This window comes from Vulpes lagopus, chromosome 19, assembly GCF_018345385.1.
Source record: "Vulpes lagopus strain Blue_001 chromosome 19, ASM1834538v1, whole genome shotgun sequence".
Lineage (NCBI taxonomy): Eukaryota > Metazoa > Chordata > Mammalia > Carnivora > Canidae > Vulpes > Vulpes lagopus.
Window position 1 is genome coordinate 11,317,833 of NC_054842.1, and position 23,203 is coordinate 11,341,035.

Genomic DNA, 23,203 nt, shown 5'->3' on the forward strand with positions numbered 1-23,203 from the left:
TCACGGGGAGCTCGACTCCAGAGCTGGAAATCTGGCCGCCATCATTTTTGTTTTCTTCCTTGTGTCACCTTGTGCCTGGGAGAGGCAGGGCCTCTAGGAAACAGGCCTCATAGCATAAACAGCTCACACACAGCCCAACACCTGGCAAGGAGCAGGACATCACCGCCAGGCACAGACACCTGAGAATCAGCACAGCAGACCCCTCCCCAAGAAGAACTACTGGAAGAACATGGGAAGAACAAGTTTACTGACAAAGCAGCACTAGAAAGCTCCAAGACTGAGGGAAAATAGTATATAGAACTAGACGGTCCTTTTTTTCATTTTTCTTTCCTTTTTCCATTACAACTCATTTTTATATCAGTCTAAAACTTTCCAATATTTTCTCTTTTCCCACCTTAATATAAATATCCTACAATATTTTACCAGCTCTTCATTTTAAAGTTTTTCCTTTTTGACTTTCATATTCCTACAGTTACATGTTTTAGATATACTTTTCACTTCTGGATTCCCTTCAACATATTCAAGATAATTTTCGTACATATTCAAGATATGGGTATTTGTTTTTGTTTTTTTTTTCTGCCTTGTTTTGCATTACAATGCTAGAAATTAGTACTTTCTAAAACATAACAAACACAGACCCAGAAGCAAGTGGAACACCGTGCTGGTTCATTCTGTGAGATTATATTATCTCCTCCTTCCCATTCTGTCCCCCTCTTCTATCTTGTTTATGCTTTGGGGGTCAATGTTGGGGCTATCTATAAGTGTTGGTTTACATAAACTTGTGATTGAGCATCTTCTAACATACAGAAGAAAATACACTCAGACCAAGATCACCTTTCTAGGATCCCTCAGACGATATTCTCTCTTCACTACCACTGCCTCACCACAATGGCATCCCTACCTTTTCTTTCTTTTTTCTTTATTTCTCTATTATTTTTTTCTTCTTCTTTGTTTTTCGGTTTTTGCTTTTTATTTTTACTACTTTCTTTTAAAATTTGATTTTGACCTTAGAGGTCAATGTTTTATTTTGTTCTGTTCATCTTTTTCTTTTATTTTCTAGTCTCTGACCTCTTCGGAGTCACCTAGGGTGTATTTTACTTAGGTCATGGTTGATATTTTTGACTCAGCCCACTCATTCAACCACTCTGCACTGGACAAAATGACTAGAAGGAAGAATTCACCACAAAAGAAAGAACCAGAAACAGTACTCTCTGCCACAGAGTTACATAATTAGGATTTCAGTACAATGTCAGAAATACAATTATGACAATATTGGTGGCACTGGAAAAAAGTACAAAGCACGCTAGAGGTTTCATTATTGCAGTACTGAAGTCTAATCAGGGCAAAATTAAAAATATACTAAATGAGATGCAATCCAAACTGGATGTTCTAACTGCTAGGGTTAATAAGGTAGAAGAGAGAGTGAATGACATAAAAGACAAGTTGATGGAAAGGAAGGAAGCTGAGGGCAAAAAAAAAAAAAGGGGGGGGGGAACATTTACTGCCCATGAGGAAAGGCTTAGGGAAATAAATGATAGCTGGAGAAGGAAGAATATATGTCTAATTGGGATTCCAGAAAAGGCTGAGACAAAAAGAGGACCACAAAGTATGTTTGAACAAATCATAGCTGAGAATTACCCAAATCTGGGGAAGGAAACAGGCATTCAGATCCAAGAGATAGAGAGGAACCCCCGAAAAATCAATAAAAAACATTCAACACCTCAACATTTAACAGTGAAACTTGCAAAATTCAAAGATAAAGAGAAAATTCTTAAAACAGTGTGAGACAAGAGATTCTTAACTTAAATGGGGAGAAATAGCAGATTAACAGCAGACCTCTCCACAGACACCTAGCAGGCCAGAAAGGGCTGGCATAACATATACAGGGTACTAAATGAAAAGAACACGCAGCCAAGAATACTTTATCCAGCGTGGCTGTCATTCAGAATAGAAAGAGAGATAAAGAGCTTCCGGGATACGTAGAAACTGAAAGAATACGGGACCACGAAACCGGCTCTGTATTAAGGGGGCACCCTGTAAAAGAAAGAGGGAGCCCAAAGAAACAATCCACAAAAACAGAGACTGAATAGGTAATATTATGACACTAAATTCATATCTTTCAATAGTTACTCTGAATGTGAAAGGGATAAATGATCCCATCAAAAGATGCCAGGTTATCAGACTGGATAAAAAAGCAAGACCCATCTATATGCTGTCTACAAGGGACTCATCTTAGACCTAAGGACACCTCCAGCTGAAAATGATGGAGTGGAGAGCCATTTACCATTCAAATGGTCCTCAAAAGAGAGCTGGGATAGCAATCCTCATATGAGGATGAGATAAATTACAGAGTTCATATCAAAGACTGTAGTAAGAGATGACGAGGGACACTATATCATACTTAAAGGGTCTATCCAACAAGAACACCTAAGAATCATAAATATGTATCCCTCTAATGTAGGAACTGCCAAGTAGATCAATCAATTAACAACCAAAGTAAAGAGATACTTAATAATACACTAATAGGAAACTTCAACACGGCACTTTCAGCAAATGACAGATCTTCTAAGCACAACATCTCCAAAGAAACAAGGGCCTTAAATGATACACTGGACCAAATAGATTTCACAGATATATACACAACTTTCCATCCAAACGTAACGGAATACACATTCTTCTCAAGTGCACATGGAACTTTCTCCAGAAGAGACCACCTACTGGGTCACAAATCAGGTCTCAACCGATACCAAAAGATTGGGATTGTCCCTGCATATGTTCAGACCACAATGCTTTGAAACTAGAACTCAATCACAAGAAGAAACTTGGAAGAAACTCATCCTACTAAAAGAGCATCCTACTAAAAGATGAATGGGTCAACCAGGAAATTAGAGAAGAATTAAAGAGATTTGTGGAAATTAATGAGAATGAAGATACAACCGTTCAAAATCTTTGGGATACAGCAAAAGCAGTCCTAGGAGGGAAACACTGCAATACAAACCACTCTTAAAAAATTGGAAAAAAAACTCAAGTACACAAGCTAACCTCACACCTAAAGGAACTGGAGAAAGAACAGCAAGTAAAGCCTACACCAGGCAGAAGAAGAGAGATAAGATTTGAGCAGAACTCAGTGAAATAGAGACTAGAAGAACTGTACAACAGATAAAACCAGGAGAGTTCGCTCTTTCAAAAAATTAATAAGATAGATAAATCCTTAGCCAGCTTTATAAAAAGAAAAAGGACTTAATAAAATCACGAATGAAAGAGGAGCAAACACAACCAAAACCAAGGAAATACAAATGATTTTAAGAACATATTATAAGCAGCTATCTGCCAACAATTTAGGCAATCTAGAAGAAATGGATGCATTTCTGGAATGCTACAAATTAACAAAACTGGAACAGGAAGAAATGAAATACCTAAACAGGCCAATAACCAGCGAGGAAATTGAGTCAGTCATCAAAAACTTCCCAAGACACAAAAGTCCAGGGTCAGATGGCTTCCCTGGGGAATTCTATCAGACGATTAAAGAAGAAATAATACCTATTGTACTAAAACTGTTCTTAAGGATAGAAAGTGACGGAATACTTCCAAACTCGTTTTATGAGGCCAGCATCACCTTAATTCCAAAACCAGACTAAGACCCCACCAAAAGGAGACTTATACGCCAATATCCCTGATGAACACGGATGCAGTAATTCTCACCAAGATACTAGCCAATATCCAACAGTACATGAAGAGGTTTATTCACCATGACCAAGTGAGATTTATCCCCGGGATGCAAGTGTGGTTCAACACTCATTAAACAATCAGCATGATAGATCACATCAACAAAGAGAAAAAACAAGAACCATATGATCCTCTCAATAGATGCAGAGAGAGCACTTGACGAAATACAGCATCCATTCCTCATTAAAACTCTTCAAGCTGTAGGGATAGAGGAACATTCCTCAATATCTTAAAAACCATTTATGAAAAGTCCACAGCAAATATCATTCTCAATGGGGAAAAACAGAGCCTTTCCCCTAAGATCAGGAACACAATCAGGATGTCCACTCTCTCCACCGCTATTCAACATAGTACTAGAAAGTCCTAGCCTCAGCAATCAGACAGCCAAAAGAAATAAAAGGCATTCAAATTGGCAAAGAAGAGTCAAACTCTGCCTCTTTGTATATGACATGATACTGTATATAGAAAACCCAAAAAAGACTCCACCCCAAGTTTGCCAGAACTCATACAGCAATTCAGCAATGTGGCAGCATACAAAAATCAATGCACAGAAATCAGTGGCATTTCTACGCACTAACAATGATACTGAAGAAAGAGAAGTTAGGGAATCAATCCCATTTACAATTGCTCCCAAAACCATAAGATACCTAGGAATAAACCTAACCAAACAGGTAAAGGACCTATACCCTAAAAACTACAGAAGACTTCTAAAAGAACTTGAGGAAGACACAAAGAGATGGAAAAACATTCCATGTTCATGGATTGGAATAATAAATATTTTGAAAATATCTATGCTACCCAGAGCAATTTACACATTCAACTCAATCCCTATAAAAAATACCATGGTTTTTTCCATGGTTGGAAACCTTCCCAAGGTTGGAATAATCTTGAGATTTGTATTCAATCAGAGAAGACCTCGAATACCCAGAGGAATTTTGAAAAAGAAAACCAATGCTGGGGTCATCACAATGCCAGATTTCAAGCTGTACTACAAAGCTGTGATCATCAAGACAGCATGGTACTGGCACAAAACAGACAGATCAAAAGAATAAAATAAAGAATCCAGACAATTTATGGTCAACTAATATTTGACAGAGCAGGAAAGAATATCCACTAGAAAACGGAGAGTTTCCTCAATAAATGGTGCTGAGGAAATTGGACAGCCATGTGCAGAAGAATGAAACTAGTCCATTCTCTTACACCATACACAAAGATAAACTCAAAATGGATGAAAGATCTAGTTGTGAGATAAGATTCCATCAAAATCCTAGAGGAGAACCAGGCAACACCCTTTTTGAACTTGGCCACAGTAACTTCTTGCAAGATACATCTATGAAGGCAAGGGAAACAAAAGGAAAAATGAACTACTGGGACTTAAGATAAAATGCTTCTGCAAAGCAAAATAAACAGTCAAAAAAACTAAAATACAACCTACAGAATGGGTGGAGATATTTGCAAATGACATATCAGATAAAGAACTAGTATCCAAATTCTATAAAGAACTTATCAAACTCAACACCCAAGAAACAAACAGTCCAAATCATGAAATGGGCAAAAGACATGAACAGAAATTTCTCCAAAGACAACTTACACATGGCCAACAACACATGAGAAAATGCTCTGCATCACTTGCCATCAGGGAAATACAAATCAAAACCACAATGAGATACCACCTCACACCAGTGAGAATGGAGAAATTTAACAAGACAGGAAACAATAAATGTTTGATAGGATGTGGAGAAAGGGAAACCCTCTTGCACTGTTGGTGGGAGTGCAAACTGGTACAGCCACTCCGGAAAACAGTGTGGAGGTTCTTCAAGAAGTTAAAAATAGAGCTACCCTATGACCCAGCATTTGCACTACTGGGTATTTACCCCAAAGATACAGATGTAATGAAACATCAGGACACCTGCACCCCAATGTTTATAGCAGCAATGTCCAAAATAGCCAAACTGCAGAAGGAGCCACAATGTCCTTTGACAGATGAATGGATAAAGGATATCCATTCTTTGGATAACACAACAGAATATTACTTAGCCATCAGAAACGACAAGTACCCACCACTTGCTTCAATGTGGATGGAACTGAAGGGTATTATGCTGAATGAAATAAGTCTATCAGTGAAGGACAATCATTATATGGTATGGTTTCACTCATACGGGGAATATAAGAAATATTAAAGGGATTATAAGGGAATGGAGGGGAACTGAGTGGGCAAAATTAGAGAGGGAGACAAACCATGAGAGACTCCCAACTCTGGGAAACAAAGGGTTGCAGAAGGGGAGGTGGGCGGGAGGTTGGGGTAATTGGGTGATGGGCACTGAGGAGGGCACTTGATGGATGAGCACTGGGTGTTATACTATATGTTGGCAAACTGAACTTCCAAAAGAAAAAAAAAAAGGAAGAAAAACAGCCAAGATATGGGGCGCGGGGGGATGAAATCTTGCCATTTCCAACAACCTGGATCGAGTTTAAGAATATTATACTAAGTGAAATAAACCAGTCAGAGAAAGAAAAACAGTATACAGTTTCACTCATATGTGAAATTTAAGTAACAAAATGAATTTTTAAAATAAAGATGAAAAAAATAGACTCAACAATAGAGAACTGATGGTTACCAGAGGGGAAGTAGGTGGGGGGGAGGAAGGTGAAACAGGTGAAGGGGAGGAAGAATACACTTATAATGAGCACTGAGTAATGTATAGAATTGTTGAATCACTCTATTGTATACCTGAAACTAATAAAACATTGTATGTTAATTGAATGTATACTGGAATTTTTTAAAATTGAATTTAAAAAATCCAGCCAGAAAGCAGAGAACAAGTGTTCACACAGAGACATGAAGATGAAGAGCATGTTTTAAGAAGGGGAAGTTGATGCAATGAAAACACATTTCAGATGTAGGAGGAAAAACAGAGAGTAGGAAATATGCTGGAGCCACAGTTGGTCTACCAAACCAGGACTTTTGAATTTTATGCCATAAGCAATGGAAAAACCTCAAAAGATTTAAAGCAAAAAAAAAAGGGGGGGGGGGAGGCGGGTATGGGAGATGGTCAAATTCTGTGCATATATAAGAGACTACAAAGAAAGAAATAGTTTTACAAAAACATTATAGCTAATGTCTTATAACCTCATTCTTTCTGATTTATGTTTTTAACAGATCTATAACCTTGATCAATAGTTAAACAATCAAACATAAGATGAATTGTAAGGGGCAACTCGGTGGCTCAGTTAAGCATCAGACTATTGATTTCGCATCAGGCCATGATATTGGGGTCATGAGATCGAGCGTGCTGCAGGGCTCCTGGTTCAGTACAATTCTGCTTAAAACTGTCTCTCCCTCTCCTTCTGCCCCTCCTCCCACCTCTCAGCATAAGCATGTGCTCTAAAAAAAAAAAAAAAAAAAAAAAAAAAGAATTGTAAGGAAAGAGGGGAAAGATAAAGATTTCAAAAAATATTTTCTTTTTCTTAAAAATCTCAGGAAAAAAAATTAAATATTTTTTCTATCTCCAAAGATGAACTTCCTTTAAAAGTTATTCCTATCGATAAAATAAGGAAAACAAATATTGATTGGTATAAACTCAATCTTCTACCAAAATGAACATTTAAAGTACATATATTTACTCAATGCTAAAACTTTAGTTCCAATCCTTATGAAAATGCTGATGTGACCTTATTATAACCCAAAAGGAAAAGATAATGCAACTAGTAACAATGAAAATCTAAAAGGACCCTCTCAAATTGCTGTCTCCTGGGGTGGGACCAAAAGGTGAGGGGTAGAGAAAAGACAAGGAAGTCTTCACCCTTTTACATACTTTTATGTCTACACCCTTTTACACACTGAAAACTAAGCATTTGCAAAGCACTACATATACACCCTTCTGCCAAAACAGAGTCCCTTTCCTCATGGAACTGATTATCATATGGGATGTATAATCTTGTCTCAATAGTCACTGACAAATGAAAACAGGATCTCAAAGATATATCTGTACCCCCATGCTCACTGCAGCTCCTTTTACATATGTCCTGTTCAAAGTTTTCAAAAAATGCACTTTTATAATAATTTTTAAATTACATTCTGATGCCATGACTATATTACACATTTTTAATTAGATGGAAATAAATATTTAAAGAAAATTTATATTATTTTTTTTAAGATTTATTTGAGAGAGCAAGCAAGGGGAGGGAGGGAGAATCTCAAGCTGACTCTGCTGAGTGTGGAGCCTAACATGGGGCCCAAACCTATAACCCTGAGATCATGATCTGAGCCAAAATCAAGAGTCAGACGCTTCACCAAATGAGCCCATCCAGGCATCCCAGGAAAATTTACATTATTAATAGTGTATATATTTACTACCATATCTGAAATTACTGAACACACTGAAAACTAAGCATTTGCAAAGCACTACATATACACCCTTCTGCCAAAACAGAGTCCCTTTCCTCATGGAACTGATTATCATATGGGATGTATAATCTTGTCTCAATAGTCACTGACAAATGAAAACAGGATCTCAAAGATATATCTGTACCCCCATGCTCACTGCAGCATTATTCACAATAGCCAAGATATGAAAATAACTTGAGTCAATCAATGGATGAATTGATAAAGAAGATGTGGTATATGTTACACATATACATAATGGAATATTATTCAGGCACAAGAGAAAAGGAAACTCAGCTATTTGCAACAACATGAGGTAGTCGACCTTTAAGTCATTATGCTAAGTGGGATAAGACCAAGAAAGACGGATACTATATGATATCTAAGTACTTACATGTGGAATCTAAAAAAGCTAAGCTCATAGAAACAAACTAAAATGGTGGTTCCCAGAGGCTGGGGGGGTGAGGGTTGGGGTGGGGGGGAGATGGGTAAATGTTGGTCAAAGCATACAAACTTCCAATTTTATAGTTAATAAGTTCTAAGAATCTAATGTACAGCATGGTGATTATAGTTAATAATATTGCAGTATATGTTTGAAAGTTGTTGAGAGAATAAATTGTAAATGTCCTCACTACAAAAAAGAAAGTTAAGTATGTGATATGATGCAGAGGTTACCTAACACTGTGGTAGTAATCATTTTGCAATATACACATGTATCAAATCAACATGTAGTACATCTTAAACTTACACAATGTTATGTCAATGACATCTCAATAAAGCTAGAAAATATAACAATAATCACTGACTCTGTCAAACATACACCAGGGATCTCTATTCATTTACAGATAGTCATAGCAGAATGAAATTACAGGAAAAAAATATCGCTCTATTTTGAATAGAATCCTATTTTCAGTCTCTCCTCTCCCTTCCATGGGAGTTACAGTTGGCTAAGTTAGACATGATGGCTTGGAAACCATGAAAGTAGGATTCTTCAAGTCTAATGCCCAAACTGTATATGTTTCAGTAGAAAAGTAGCAACTAATATCTGAAAATAAGAATATGAAAAATAAATTTACTAAAAACAAAGCTAGCTCTATTCTAGAATGTGAAAGTTTTTAAACCTCATTTATAGTGGATCTAAGAAAATTGCTGTGTATGAAGTCAAAACAGAATTATTTTAATCCAAAATTTTTTTTAAAAAACAGCATTTTAAACAGAGTCCCTAAAGGTCATGCTTCAATCAGAACTTTTTGAACAAATTAAGGGTTCTTCCAATAGTGACCTCAAGACGCGAAACACTGTCGTTGGCATTTTAACAACTGTTGGGGCAGCTCTCACAGCAAAACTGACTTTCTAACAATATAAAATCCCTACCTGATCATAATGATCATAATGGGGATATTTCTTGATCAAAGATTTGTCCAGACTACTTCCAAATGTGTTCAAACCAATATGAGGGCAACTGGAGTGTCTCATCTTCAGAATACTGCTCAAAAGCCTAACAGACTTTCCATTTTAAAAAGCTCATGCAGAAAATAACCTTTAACCCACTTCTGGGTATCAAACAGTTGAGAGCTTCATGGAGGCTCAAGAGCACATTAGTGGCTTGTATTTTCTGAACCAAAAAAAAAAAAAAAAAAATCAAATCTCAAGTCAGATCTCCAGTGCACTGGTTTTGAAATATTTACTTAATAAAAAAGAGCTTGAAATTACATTTTAAAACTGGGGGGGAAAAAAACCACTTCCAGTCTAAAATTCACTTCAAAATTTGCTTCAAAAAGAACATTGTGTTACCTCCAGAAGTCCTGACGGTCTACATAACAAAAGCAATTTCTAAGAAATAGACTAAGTCAAAATGGAGGACGCATATCTATTAGAAACATGGACAGAATCACCATGGAATAATAACCTTAAAAACCATTTGTATTTTGTCTTTTGAATATTTTTTTCATCCTATCAAAATTACCTTGGGAGCTTTTTTAAATTATACACACTCTCATCTGACTCCTGAGACATATTAAAATACATCAGAATAGGGGTTGGGGGGCATGTAAAGTGGAAGTAGTAGTCAATGTTCCTTGAAAGGCTCCTCGCCAACCCCAGAGGGAACCACAACGTTGCAAAATTCTTCACTTTTTATCCCCTTCATCTCAGCCCATCAGCAATTATGTTTACTCCACTTATCTTCCTCATGGGCGCAATCCTACTCAATTTAACTCTACAGGTTTCTCTGGTCCCCCACGATGGTTCATAGAGATTCCTTGTAATCCTAATAATTCTAGTAATCTTTTATTCATCCAGTATATTCCTAAATCAGGTCCACTCCTCCCAAAAACCAATCCATAAGCCATAAAGCCATCCCCACATGGGAAGGAGAAATTCATGGTCTTTCACTTCATGCCATGCCAGTATTTCCAAAAGCTTCAAGGACTAGGGCAATGGTTCTCCCACTTCAGCAGGTATTAGAATCAGCTGGAGGCTTGTTAACATGCAGATTACTGAGCCCCTCCCCTAGAGACTCCAATTCAGCAGGTCTAAGTCAAGGGCCAACAACCGGTATTTCTAACAAATTCCCAGGTGCTGCTGATGCTGCTGGGCTGGGGACCACGCTGATACAGGGGAATCTATGGGACCAAGATATGACCAGGAAATCAATGGCAGAGACAGCACAGACCATTACAAACAAAACAAGAAGCAGCTCAGTGCCCCAGCTCTGAACACCACTCTTCTCCAGCAGAACTCATGCAGAACTTCATCTGGTTAACAGAGACCTACCAAACACCTACCATGTGTGCTTAGGAAGTGAACAAGACAAAGGGCTCCTACCCTCCTAGAACTGACACGAATAGGGAAAACCATGCTTATATACATTATATTAATAGAGCTGTGGTCGTTGCTATGCGCAAAAATACAAAGAGATTTGAGGAGCCAGGGGATGTCACCAGAGGAGGTAACATTTAAACTGATACCTGAAAGATGAAGACTCAGCCATGTGAAAAGAGTATCCAGGCATAGGGAACAATAAGGGGGTAAATCCTGAGGCAGAGAAGTGCTTGCAAATTCTATAAAATGTCAGAACAAAGTGTGGTTGAAATGCAAAGCGTGAGACAATGAGCTTTAGGAGACATTATAAAAAAGGTAGGCAGGGGCCAAACCACCTGAGATCTTGAAGGCTGTGATAAGAATTCCTATCTTTATCACCAAATGGGCATATTAACCTCTGGCACACATTCCTGAGAGAAGAATTTGGGAAAAAAAAAAAAAAAAAAGGAAGTTCAGCTCTGTAAGGCATGCTAGGGAGGAAGCAATTGTCATTCCCTGCTAGGAATTTGCATCAAGTGTCTTCAGAATGTCTGTTTTCAGTTTCTGCCACCTCAATCTTTAATAAATCCTCATGTAAACCTGTTTACAAGACAGAAACAATTTTCTTAAGATTACATTAGAATAACTTTATTTTAGGATCCCCCAACAATGATTTCATACTTTTACATAATAAAATATATGTAATATATTTATATTTTATATAATAAAAATGATCACCCTACCTTTTTATTATTTATTTTTATTTACTATTTTTTTCCTCGTCTCCCCAATAATGAGGGATGTTAAATGTTATTAAACAACTACTCATGATCCCCCCCCCCCCATTCATAATGTGGGACAGAAGGATCCCTCTCTCTCAATCTTTGCAGGAAAAATCCTAACTTGTAATTAAAGACCTGGCTTCAGAGAAAGAGAGAGATGAAAAAATATAGTCTTGGGGGGATCCCTGACTATCCCCCTTGTGGGCTCAGTGGTTTGGCGCCTGCCTTTGGCCCAGGGCGTGATCCTGGAGTCCCGGGATGGAGTCCCACGTCGGGCTCCCTGCGTGAAGCCTGCTTCTCCCTCTGCCTGTGTCTCTGACTGTCTCTCATGAATAAATAAAATCTTAAAAAAAAAAAAAAAATATATATATATATATATATATATATATAGTCTTGGTTTTAAAGGAGTTTATAACCAATAAGGATTTATAGTATAATATGCTAATACAACTGATTTACTAAGCAAAAGGTGCTAAATGCATTAAATAATATTGCACTGAAAGTAAAAAGTGCTCACCAATTCCTAGACAGTGGAGGTAGAAACATAGCAGAGAGAGGTAAGACAGACCTGAAAGACACTCAGGAATGAGCCTCCTAAGACAGGTTAAGTACCTGAGTGTGAACAGTGAGGTGGGAGGAGTTAAGGGAAGAGAATGTATAAAAAAGAATACCTAACCCTTCATTTTTCTTAATCTGTCTCCTCTCACCTTCCCTTCTCCCAAGGTCAATATGTCTGCATTTGAGGAAAGGGGGCATTGGGGAGAGGAGGAACCAAGCACAGGGGTGAAGGAGGAAGAGTGGCAATGGCAAGGAAGACAGAGGATGACATAGCAGAGGTGGCCAGAGTTGATAGAGTCTGTTACAAAGAAGTAAATTTGACTGACTAAACAAATCAGTAGAAGTATGGAGAGTAATGGGAACCAGGTCTGTCTCTACCTGAGAAGGGATTTACAAACATGGGAAGTGGGAAGGCTTGAAAGAATCTTAAGGTATTGAATTAAAATTGGAAGTATTGATATGAATGCATGAATTTTGTTCCAAATATGTATAATATATATAAAAGCAATTATAAATGTATGTGTACGAATGGATATATTTTTTTCTAACTCTGAATATTAAGAAGGCCTAGAAACAATGACGCCCCATAGCAATAAGCACAAAGAGTGTCCAGATCTTGGCTTCTAAATACCAAAGGTTTGGGATCCCTGGGTGGCGCAGCGGTTTGGTGCCTGCCTTTGGCCCAGGACACGATCCTGCAGACTCGGGATCGAATACCCACGTCGGGCTCCCGGTGCATGGAGCCTGCTTCTCCCTCTGCCTATGTCTGCCTCTCTCTCTCTCTGTGTGTGTAACTATCATAAATAAATAAATAAATAAAAATACCAAAGGTTCCCCAGAGAAATGATTGGTTCCAGAGCTGGCAGAGAAAAAGCACAAATTAACCCAGAACACCCGTGTGCTGTCAGAAAATAATGAAATGCTCAAACATGATAGAGATAGGTCCACAGAACACAGAAGCTAGCTTGAAGGGACTGCATTGGCTAAATCTAGGATGACTTTGGCATCTCAACAAAGAAGGATATTGGCAGTAATATCAAATTATGACCCATTGCACAAAGTAATTATTCATCAAAGTAATGATATAAATACACATATACACATGGGAGAAGGGAAAGAGCTTCCTTACAATAGAATACCAAGCAATACCAAAGGCCTATTTTTCCACAACTCATGAGGTATATAATAAGAATGGTTGTGGGGGCGCCTGGGTGGCTCAGTCAGTTAAGCATCTGCTTTTGGCTCAAGTCATGATCTCGCGGACCTGAGATTGAACTCTGCATCTGGCTCCTCATTCAGTGAAGGAGTCTGCTTCTCCATCTGCCTTACACTGCCCTCCACCCTCCACTTGTGCTCACTCTCTCAAATAAACAAAATCTTTTTTTTTTTTCTTTTTTTTTAAACAAAATCTTTTAAAAAAGAAAAAAAGAGAGGTGCTTGAATGGCTCAGTCAGTTTAGTGTCTGCCTTCCACACAGGTCATGATCTCAGGATCCTAGGATGGAGTCCCATATCTGGCTCCCTACTCAACAGAGAGTCTGCTTTTCCTTCTCCTCCCACCCCCCACCACTCATGCATGCTCTGTTTCTCTCTCTCTCAAATAAATGAAATCTTTTTTTTTAATGTTTTTTACATTTTTAAAGGGGCAGTAGAGAACGAAACAAAAAAGATGTGCAACAGAAACTACACGTGGTCTACAAGGCCCCAGATGTTTATAACTTGGGCCTTTATAGCAAACATTTGCCAACCTCTGATAGAGAAGGAATAATAAAAATAGATGATCCTCCTATGGCTAAATCACAGACTGGTTACAGGCAGGAGTCCTCAAAGGTGCTAAGAAAATCTCATGAGAAAGCACCAGACTCCCTACAAAATAAAAGACCTATATTCTTTAAAATTGTAACGGACATGAAATACACAGGAAGACTGAGGAACTATTTCATAGTGGAAGGAAACTAAAGAAATAGAAAAACGATCTGGAACATATGATACTGAATGGGATTTTGGAGCGAAGAAAGGAGAGACTTTTTTGGGACAATGGGCAAAATTTCAGTAAAAAATGAATGATTCAGGTAAATGCTAAGAACAAAATATAAAAACCCCAGGATGAAAGGGTAAAGCTTAATGCTAGGTGAAGCAAGGGCTAAAAGGTACACAACTTTGGTGGGAACTGGAAAAAACTTTGCCAAGGAAAGAAATCATGTTTGAATATAAAGATAAAAATAACATAAACCTAATTAAAACAAGAAATATTTTTTAAAGGCCCAGCATTAAAATGGATGTTCTTTAAATTTTTTATTTAAATTCAATTTAATTAACATGCACTGTATTATTAGTTTCAGAGGTAGAATTTAGTAATTCATCAGTTGCAGAGAACACCCAGTGCTCATTACATTAAGTGCCTCCTAATGTCCATCACCCAGTTACCCCCACCCACCTCCCCTCTCCCATCCCCTCCAACAACCCTCAGTTTGTTTCCTACAGTTAAGAGTCTCTGATGGTTTGTCTCCCTGTTTTTATCTTATTTTATTTTTCATTTCCTTCCTCTATGTTCACCTGTTTTGTTTCTTAAATTCCACATGAGTGAAATCAGATGGTATTTGTCTTTCTCTGAATTACTTCACTTAGCATAATACCCTCTAGTTCCAACCACATCATTGCAAATGGCAAGATTTTATTCTTTTTGATGGCTGAGTAATATTCCATTATATATAGACAAGATGTGATATAAAATGGATATTCTAAGATAGAATTTCAAGATTCCTTGAGAATGGTCACTGGTATACTTTGTAACTCTTTCAGACAGTCTTTCTGGAATTACTAACACCATAATTAGGGGTTTTTTGGCCACTTTGAAATCATGTGGCTCCAGAAGCATTTGTGTGTGTGTATGTGAGAGAGACAGAGACAGATGTTACATATCCTTTCCTTCATGATGTTCAGTGAGCAGAATGGTTAGCATTTGATCTTCAAAATTACATAGCTAAATTTAAGATAAGAAGGGTGCCTGGGTCGCTCAGAGGTTAAGCATCTGCCTTTGGTTCAGGTTATGATCCCAGGGTCCTAGGATTGAGGCCTGCATCAGGCTCCCTGGCAGGAAGCCTGCTTTTCCCTCTGCCTGTGTCTCTGCCTCTCTTCCTGTGTCTCTCATGAATAAATAAATAAAATCTAAAAAAAAAAAAAAAGTGGAAAATATCAATAAATATCCCCAGGATTTAGCAATATGAAAGTCAGTGGAGATCTGAGCAAGATCATCTCCAGTATCATTTTAGGACAGATACTACACTAGGTTAAAGAGAAAATAGACCAGAAAGGAGTAACAGCTGGTGACAATAACTCTTTAAAGAAGTATGGCTGTGAAGAGGGATGTACAGCCCAGACACCCTTTGATATGTTTGTGTGTGTGCTTTTCTTTTTTTAATGAGGTAAAGAATACTTGAATGCTAATTAGCAGGATCTAGTAGAGAAAGGGTTAAAGATTCAGGAAAAAGCAAAAGTAACCATTTAAGTTAGATTCCCAAGAAGGGAACAGAAAGAAGATGTGAAGAAACATGGAGATGTTTGTCTCTGCCAAAAAGGACAGTTCATCAACTGTAACAGGAAAATGAAGGTTGGAGGTTTAAGGAAAGAGAATGAAGGACAAAGGGGAGAAGCACAAGAATGATCAAGCAAAAGAAAGACAGCAAGGCTGCCATATAATGTTGAGTACAGAGGAGACTAGTGATCAAAAAGACCATTTTAATAAATCATATGAGTAAGGGTTGTATTTGTTCAACAGAGTATTAAATTGATACAACCATGTTAACACATCTTCATACATAATTATCTTTTGCACCAAGTCACTATAACCATATGAGCAAAGTAGTAGACAGCCAATCAAAATACAAAAGCTGCAAAACCACAGATGCCTGAACATAACGTGAATTCACTTTATAATTAATTCATGATAAGTGTATTTAGCATAAAATCTGAAAGAAGGAGCTAAAAGAAAAAGTCAGGCAACACTAAACATAAACCAAACCAAATGCTGTACCCTACCCAGGAGCACAGCTTTCCACTATCACTTCCCAATCATTTCTGAGACAATATGTATGGTCCCATAAGATCCTACCGCAACTTCCCCCAATCCCAAGGTTTACCAGTCCCAGTATTGAAAATTTTGCCTTAAAATTATTGTTCTCACCATTTCTGTGTCCTACTTATCCAATGAAATTTACTCTATTTCCAGGACAGTTCTTGTGTTTAAATATACTTGGTGTTTAAATATACCCAGATATGTTCCCAAAAGATGCTCCATCTTACCGAGATTGCTGTTATCCTGAGAGAATCAACAGTGGAATGTCTGAATAGGTACCATAAAACGGGTCCAATTTCTCCTGTAATAAAGCCCTGAGCCTGAGCAGAAAAGGTAGTGCAGACGTTTTCAATAATCTTTGCTGCCATGTGATTCACAACACGCTCTTCCTAGAGAAAGGGAGAAGAGTAAAAGGTAGTTATTTAAAAAAAAAAAAAAAAAAAGGTAGTTATTTAATAGGAGAAATACATACACGAAATTTCTTCATAACCAGTGAAAATAAAGGCCTGATACAAGAGTATATCATCTGCCCCTGTGTGCGTTAGGTAATTAGGAGGTGTGATCATTCTTTCAGGCCATTATGAAATTATGACAATTTAATCACTAAATCAGTTTAATCTTTTAATCGCTAAAACTTAGCATAACATAATCTTAATATATTTTAATAAAAATAAAATGACAGACTCTAGAAAATAGTATGGAGTTTCCTCAGAAAGTTAAAAACAGAACTACACTACAGAGTGGGTGGCTCAGCTGGTTATGTGCCTGCCTTCAGCTCAGGGCATGATCTCAGGGTCCTGGGATCAAGTCCCACCTAAGGTTCCCTGCTCATAGAGGAATATGCTTCTCTCTCTCTCTCCCTCTGCCCTTCCCCTCTCTCATGCTTGCTCTCTCTCAAATTAATAAAATCTAAAAAAAAAAAAAAAAAACTATTCTATGATCTAGCAATTACACTACTAGGTATTTACCTAAAGGATACAAAATACTGATTTGAAGGGACAGCATTATCTATAACAGCCAAATTATGGAAAGAGCTCAAATGTTCATCGACTGATGAATGCAAAAAGATGTAATATACACACATACACAAGGAATATTAATCAGCCATCAAAAAGAATGAAATCTTGCCATTTGCAATGACAGGTATTATGCTTCAGATAATAAAAAGTAAATAAAATAGTAAAATAAGTCAGAGAAAGACAATTATATGATTTCACTCATGGAATTTAAGGACTGAAACAGAAGAACATGGGGAGGAAAAAGAAGGCAAACCATAAAAAAAAAAAAACTCTTAGAACAAATTGAGGTTACCTGGAGGAGAGCTGGGGGGATGGGTTACATGGATGATCGGTATTAAGGAAAGCACTTGTGATAAGCACTAGGTGTTACATTTAATGACTCACTAAATTCCATACTTGAAACACACTGTATATTAACCAACTGGAATTTGTATAAAAACTGGAAAAAGAAAAATAAACTTAAAAAAAAAGGGATGAAATAATCTGAAAAATATGTAGTAAGAACATAAAAATGGAAGAGGATTTTAAAATCAAAAGGAGCAAGGAGAACAATCCTTAGGAATCACTCAGGGCTGGGAATAATTAGCATGCCAATCAGCCAAACACCACCTAAATTACAAGGCAATGTCCCAAGAAAGGTATTACCTGAGCAGCGTCACCAAATTAACACTAAAGGTTGTTCTGGATTGTCCTAACCATGCTTAAAAGATAGCCTCAAAAAAGATCAAACTGGACATGATACTCTACATAGAAAACCCAAAAGCCTCCACCCCAAGATTGCTAGAACTCATACAGCAATTTGGTAGCGTGGCAGGATACAAAATCAATGCCCAGAAATCAATGGCATTTCTATACACTAACAATGAGACTGAAGAAAGAGAAATTAAGGAGTCAATCCCATTTACAATTGCACCCAAAAGCATAAGATACCTAGGAATAAACCTAACCAAAGAGGTAAAAGATCTATACCCTAAAAACTATAGAACACTTCTGGGGATCCCTGGGTGGCGCAGCAGTTTGGCGCCTGCCTTTGGCCCAGGGCGCGATCCTGGAGACCCGGGATCGAATCCCACATCAGGCTCCCGGTGCATGGAGCCTGCTACTCCCTCTGCCTGTGTCTCTGCCCCTCTCTCTCTCTCTCTGTGACTATCATAAATAAATAAAAAATTTAAAAAAAAAAAATTTAAGAACACTTCTGAAAGAAATTGAGGAAGACACAAAGAGATGGAAAAATATTCCATGCTCATGGATTGGCAGAATTAATATTGTAAAAATGTCAATGTTACCCAGGGCAATTTATACGTTTAATGCAATCCCTATCAAAATACCATGGACTTTCTTCAGAGAGTTAGAACAAATTATTTTAAGATTTGTGTGGAATCAGAAAAGACCCCGAATAGCCAGGGGAATTTTAAAAAAGAAAACCATAGCTGGGGGCATCACAATGCCAGATTTCAGGTTGTACTACAAAGCTGTGGTCATCAAGACAGTGTGGTACTGGCACAAAAATAGACACATAGATCAATGGAACAGAATAGAGAACCCAGAAGTGGACCCTGAAATGTACGGTCATCTAATATTCGATAAAGGAGGAAAGACTATCCACTGGAAAAAGGACAGTCTCTTCAATAAATGGTGCTGGGAAAATTGGACATCCACATGCAGAAGAATGAAACTGGACCACTCTCTTTCACCATACACAAAGATAAACTCAAAATGGATGAGAGATCTAAATGTGAGACAAGATTCCATCAAAATCCTAGAGGAGAACACAGGCAACACCCTTTTTGAACTTGGCCACAGTAATTTCTTGCAAGATACATCCACAAAGGCAAAAGAAACAAAAGCAAAAATGAACTATTGGGACTTCATCAAGATAAGAAGTTTTTGCACAGCAAAGGGTACAGTCAACAAAACTGAAAGACAACCTACAGAATGGGAGAAGATATTTGCAAATGACGTATCAGATAAAGGGCTAGTTTCCAAAGTCTATAAAGAACTTATTAAACTCAACACCAAAGAAACAAACAATCCAATCATGAAATGGGCAAAAGACATGAAGAGAAATCTCACAGAGGAAGACATAAACATGGCCAACAAGCACATGAGAAAATGCTCTGCATCACTTGCCATCAGGGAAATACAAATCAAAACCACAATGAGATACCACCTCACACCAGTGAGAATGGGGAAAATTAACAAGGCAGGAAACCACAAATGTTGGAGAGGATGCGGAGAAAAGGGAACCCTCTTACACTGTTGGTGGGAATGTGAACTGGTGCAGCCACTCTGGAAAACTGTGTGGAGGTTCCTCAAAGAGTTAAAAATAGACCTGCCCTACGACCCAGCAATTGCACTGTTGGGGATTTACCCCAAAGATTCAGATGCAATGAAACGTCAGGACACCTGCACCCCGATGTTTCTATCAGCAATGGCCACGATAGCCAAACTGTGGAAGGAGCCTCGGTGTCCATCGAAAGATGAATGGATAAAGAAGATGTGGTTTATGTATACAATGGAATATTCCTCAGCAATTAGAAACGACAAATACCCACCATTTGCTTCAACGTGGATGGAACTGGAGGGTATTATGCTGAGTGAAATAAGTCAATCGGAGAAGGACAAACAGTGTATGTTCTCATTCATTTGGGGAATATGAATAATAGTGAAAGGGAATATAAAGGAAGGGAGAAGAAATGTTGGGAAATATCAGGAAGGGAGACAGAACATAAAGACTCCTAACTCGGGGAAACGAACTAGGGGTGGTGGAAGGGGAGGAGGGCGGGTGTTGGAGGGGAATGGGTGACGGGCACTGAGGTGGACACTTGACGGGATGAGCACTGGGTGTTTTTCTGTATGTTGGTAAATTGAACACCAATAAAAGTTAATTAAAATAAATAAATAAATAAATAAATAAATAAATAAATTGTCAAAAAAAAAAAGATCAAACTGTTTCCACATAACTTAAGTGAGTTCAAGAAAAAATACAAAAGTACTTAAAGGAATATGAATTTTTGAGATATTTATAAATTAAAAAAAAATTTTTAAGTAGGCTCCAATGTGGGCTTGAACTCATGACCCTGAGATCAAGAGTCACATGCTTCTCCAACTGAGCCAGCCAGGCACCCTCAAAATAAAAAAATAAAAAAAAAAAAAAACAACTCTAGCACAAAACAATATAAAAAGCACAATGTCTGGCATCCATTTAATGTTGCCACACATACAAAAAAAGCAGAAAAATAATGACTCCTAAAAAGAAAATTCCATCAGTAGAAATGACACATACAAGGTGGACTTAGAAAAAAATATATTAGAATGGCTATTATAAATATTGTCTATACACTAAGAAGGAAGAAGAAAGCTAAGTACAATGAAAAGTGATATAGAAGATATAAAAATGGCTCAAATCAAAAGGCTAGAAATTACAGAGTGTTATATGAAAAATACATTGAGTTGACAGATTATATTCTGGAGACTTCATGATTACTGAACTTTAAGGCATAGCAATTAGCAATAAAATAAACACGGGAAGACTGGCGGGGGGGACAGAATAGAGCATCAAAGCATCAGTGAACTATAGGGAAACTTCAAACAACTTAGTATATGCACAATGAAATCCCAAAGGTGGCGGGGCGGGGGGGCAGTGGAAGGTTGAAATATTGACTGAAAATTTTTAAATTCATAAAAACTAGTAATTCTCGGGAACCCTGGGTGGCACAGCGGTTTAGTGCCTGCCTTTGGCCCAGGATGCAATCCTGGAGACCTGGGATCGAATCCCCCGTCGGGCTCCCGGTGCATGGAGCCTGATTCTCCCTCTGCCTGTGTCTCTGCCTCTCTCTCTCTCTCTGTGTGACTATCATAAAAAAATAAAAATTTAAAAAAAATTTTAAAAAAAACTAGTAATTCTCAAGAAATTCAATGAACCTCAAATGGAAAGGAACCAAGCAAAAAAAGAAAGAAATCAATCAATCAATCAATCAATCACACTAAGGCACATCATAAACTGTTAAAAGCCAGTACTAATGAGAAACGTTTAAAAGCAGCTAGAGTAAAAAGACATTATGTAGAGGGGAACAAAGATAAGGATGACAAGAAACTTCTCATCAGAAATGATGCAAGCCAGAAGACAATGGAGCAATACCTTTAAAGTATTAAAAGGAAAAAAAAAAAAAAGACTGGGAACTATCAATCTACAAATGTATATCCAACAATAATACTTTTCAAAAACAAAGATTAAGGTGGGGAAAATAGGGAGAGGTTTGTGATGGGTACAAACTTTCAGTTATAAAATGAATAAATTGGAGGATCTAATGTAAAATATTGTAACTAGAGTTGATAACACTGTACTGTACAATTGAAATTTGCTTAAAGAGTAGAATATGAATGTTCTCATCCAAAAAAGAAGAGAGAGGTAAATATGTGAGGTGATTGATGTTTTAGTTAACTTAGCAAGGAAATCCTTTCACACTGTATGTATGTGTGTACACAAACACACACACACACACACATCAAAATATCACTTTGTATATTTAATTATCTTACAATTTTGTGAATCATACATCAATAAAAATGAAAAACAAAACAGAACAACAGGGGAGCCTGGGTGGCTCAGTCAGTTAAGTGTCTGCCTTTGGCTCAGGTCATGATCTCAGAATGCTAGGATCAAGACCTGAGTCAGACTCCCTTCTCATTGGGGAGTCTGCTTCTCCCTCTCACTTTGCTGCCCACCCCACTGCACCCCTGCTCATGCATGTACTCTCTCACTGTCAAATAAAAAATAAAATCTTAAAAAAAAAAAACATGTAGAAGTACATTGTACAATAATAATAGAAAGTCTAGAAAAGCAGTACTAGATGTATTGGGTGTATATGTTTGTATATCATTATACACAGTAAGTTCTGATATAAGGTTCTTATAAAAGTTCTCCTTTATTATATATAAATCTATATGCCATTACCTGAAGGTCAACTGTGATAAGTTAGAAGTATATATTGTGTAAAAAAAAAAAAAAAAAACATAATAACTCAATAAAAGATATAAAATGGAATCATTTAAAAGTCAATTAATTTGAAAAAAAGAAAAAGGAAACAAAGCAATGGGTGAACACAAATTGCAAGATGGTAGTTTAAACCTATTCAACAATCACACTAAATATAAAAGCCTAAACATACTAATGAAAAGGTAGAGATTCTCAGATTTTTAGAAAACAGGACTCGCATACAGACTATCAACAGGAAATCCCCATATAAATAAATTCACAGGTTAAAAGAATGGAAAATATGTATCACACTAATGTAATCAAAAGAAAGCCAGAGTGGCTATATGTCTTCAGGAAAGTAGATTCCAGAGCAAAAAGTATCTCCAAAGGTAAAGGTCACTTCACAAAGAGTCATTCAAACAGAAGATATAACAATCCTATTTATGCCTCTTAACAACAGAACTTCAAAATATCTAAAGCAAAAATTAATAAAACTGAGAGAATAAACAGACAAATTCACAATTTTAGCTAGGAAATTCAGTATTTTTTCTCAGGAAGTGACAGGACAAGTAGCCAGAAAGTTAGTAAGAATATAAGAAAAGGTAAAACCATCAACCAACTTTGATACTGATAGAACATTCTTGTCAACAAAAGCAAAATAAATGTCTTTTTCGAGATCACACAAACCATTACTATGTTAGACTATATTCTGAATCCTAAAACAGCCCAGGAAACTCCATATTCACAAATTAATTTGAGATGAGTCACAGACTTAAATGCAAAAGCTAAAATAAAAAAGCTTCTAGACCAGATCATAAAGAACATCTTGGCTATTTTGAGGTAGGCAAAGCTTTCTTAAGAAAAAAAGCACTAAGCATAA

General features: G+C 37.3%; 1 protein-coding gene across 1 annotated transcript in view; it reads right to left on the reverse strand.

Moving 5' to 3' along the window:
* ULK4 (unc-51 like kinase 4) overlaps nucleotides 1-23,203 on the reverse strand; it is a 595,478-nt gene that overhangs the window by 452,510 nt on the left and 119,765 nt on the right. The window contains exon 20 of the mRNA XM_041734654.1: nucleotides 16,554-16,715. Within this exon, the coding sequence (XP_041590588.1) occupies nucleotides 16,554-16,715 (162 nt within the window). The remainder of the gene's footprint in view (nucleotides 1-16,553; nucleotides 16,716-23,203) is intronic.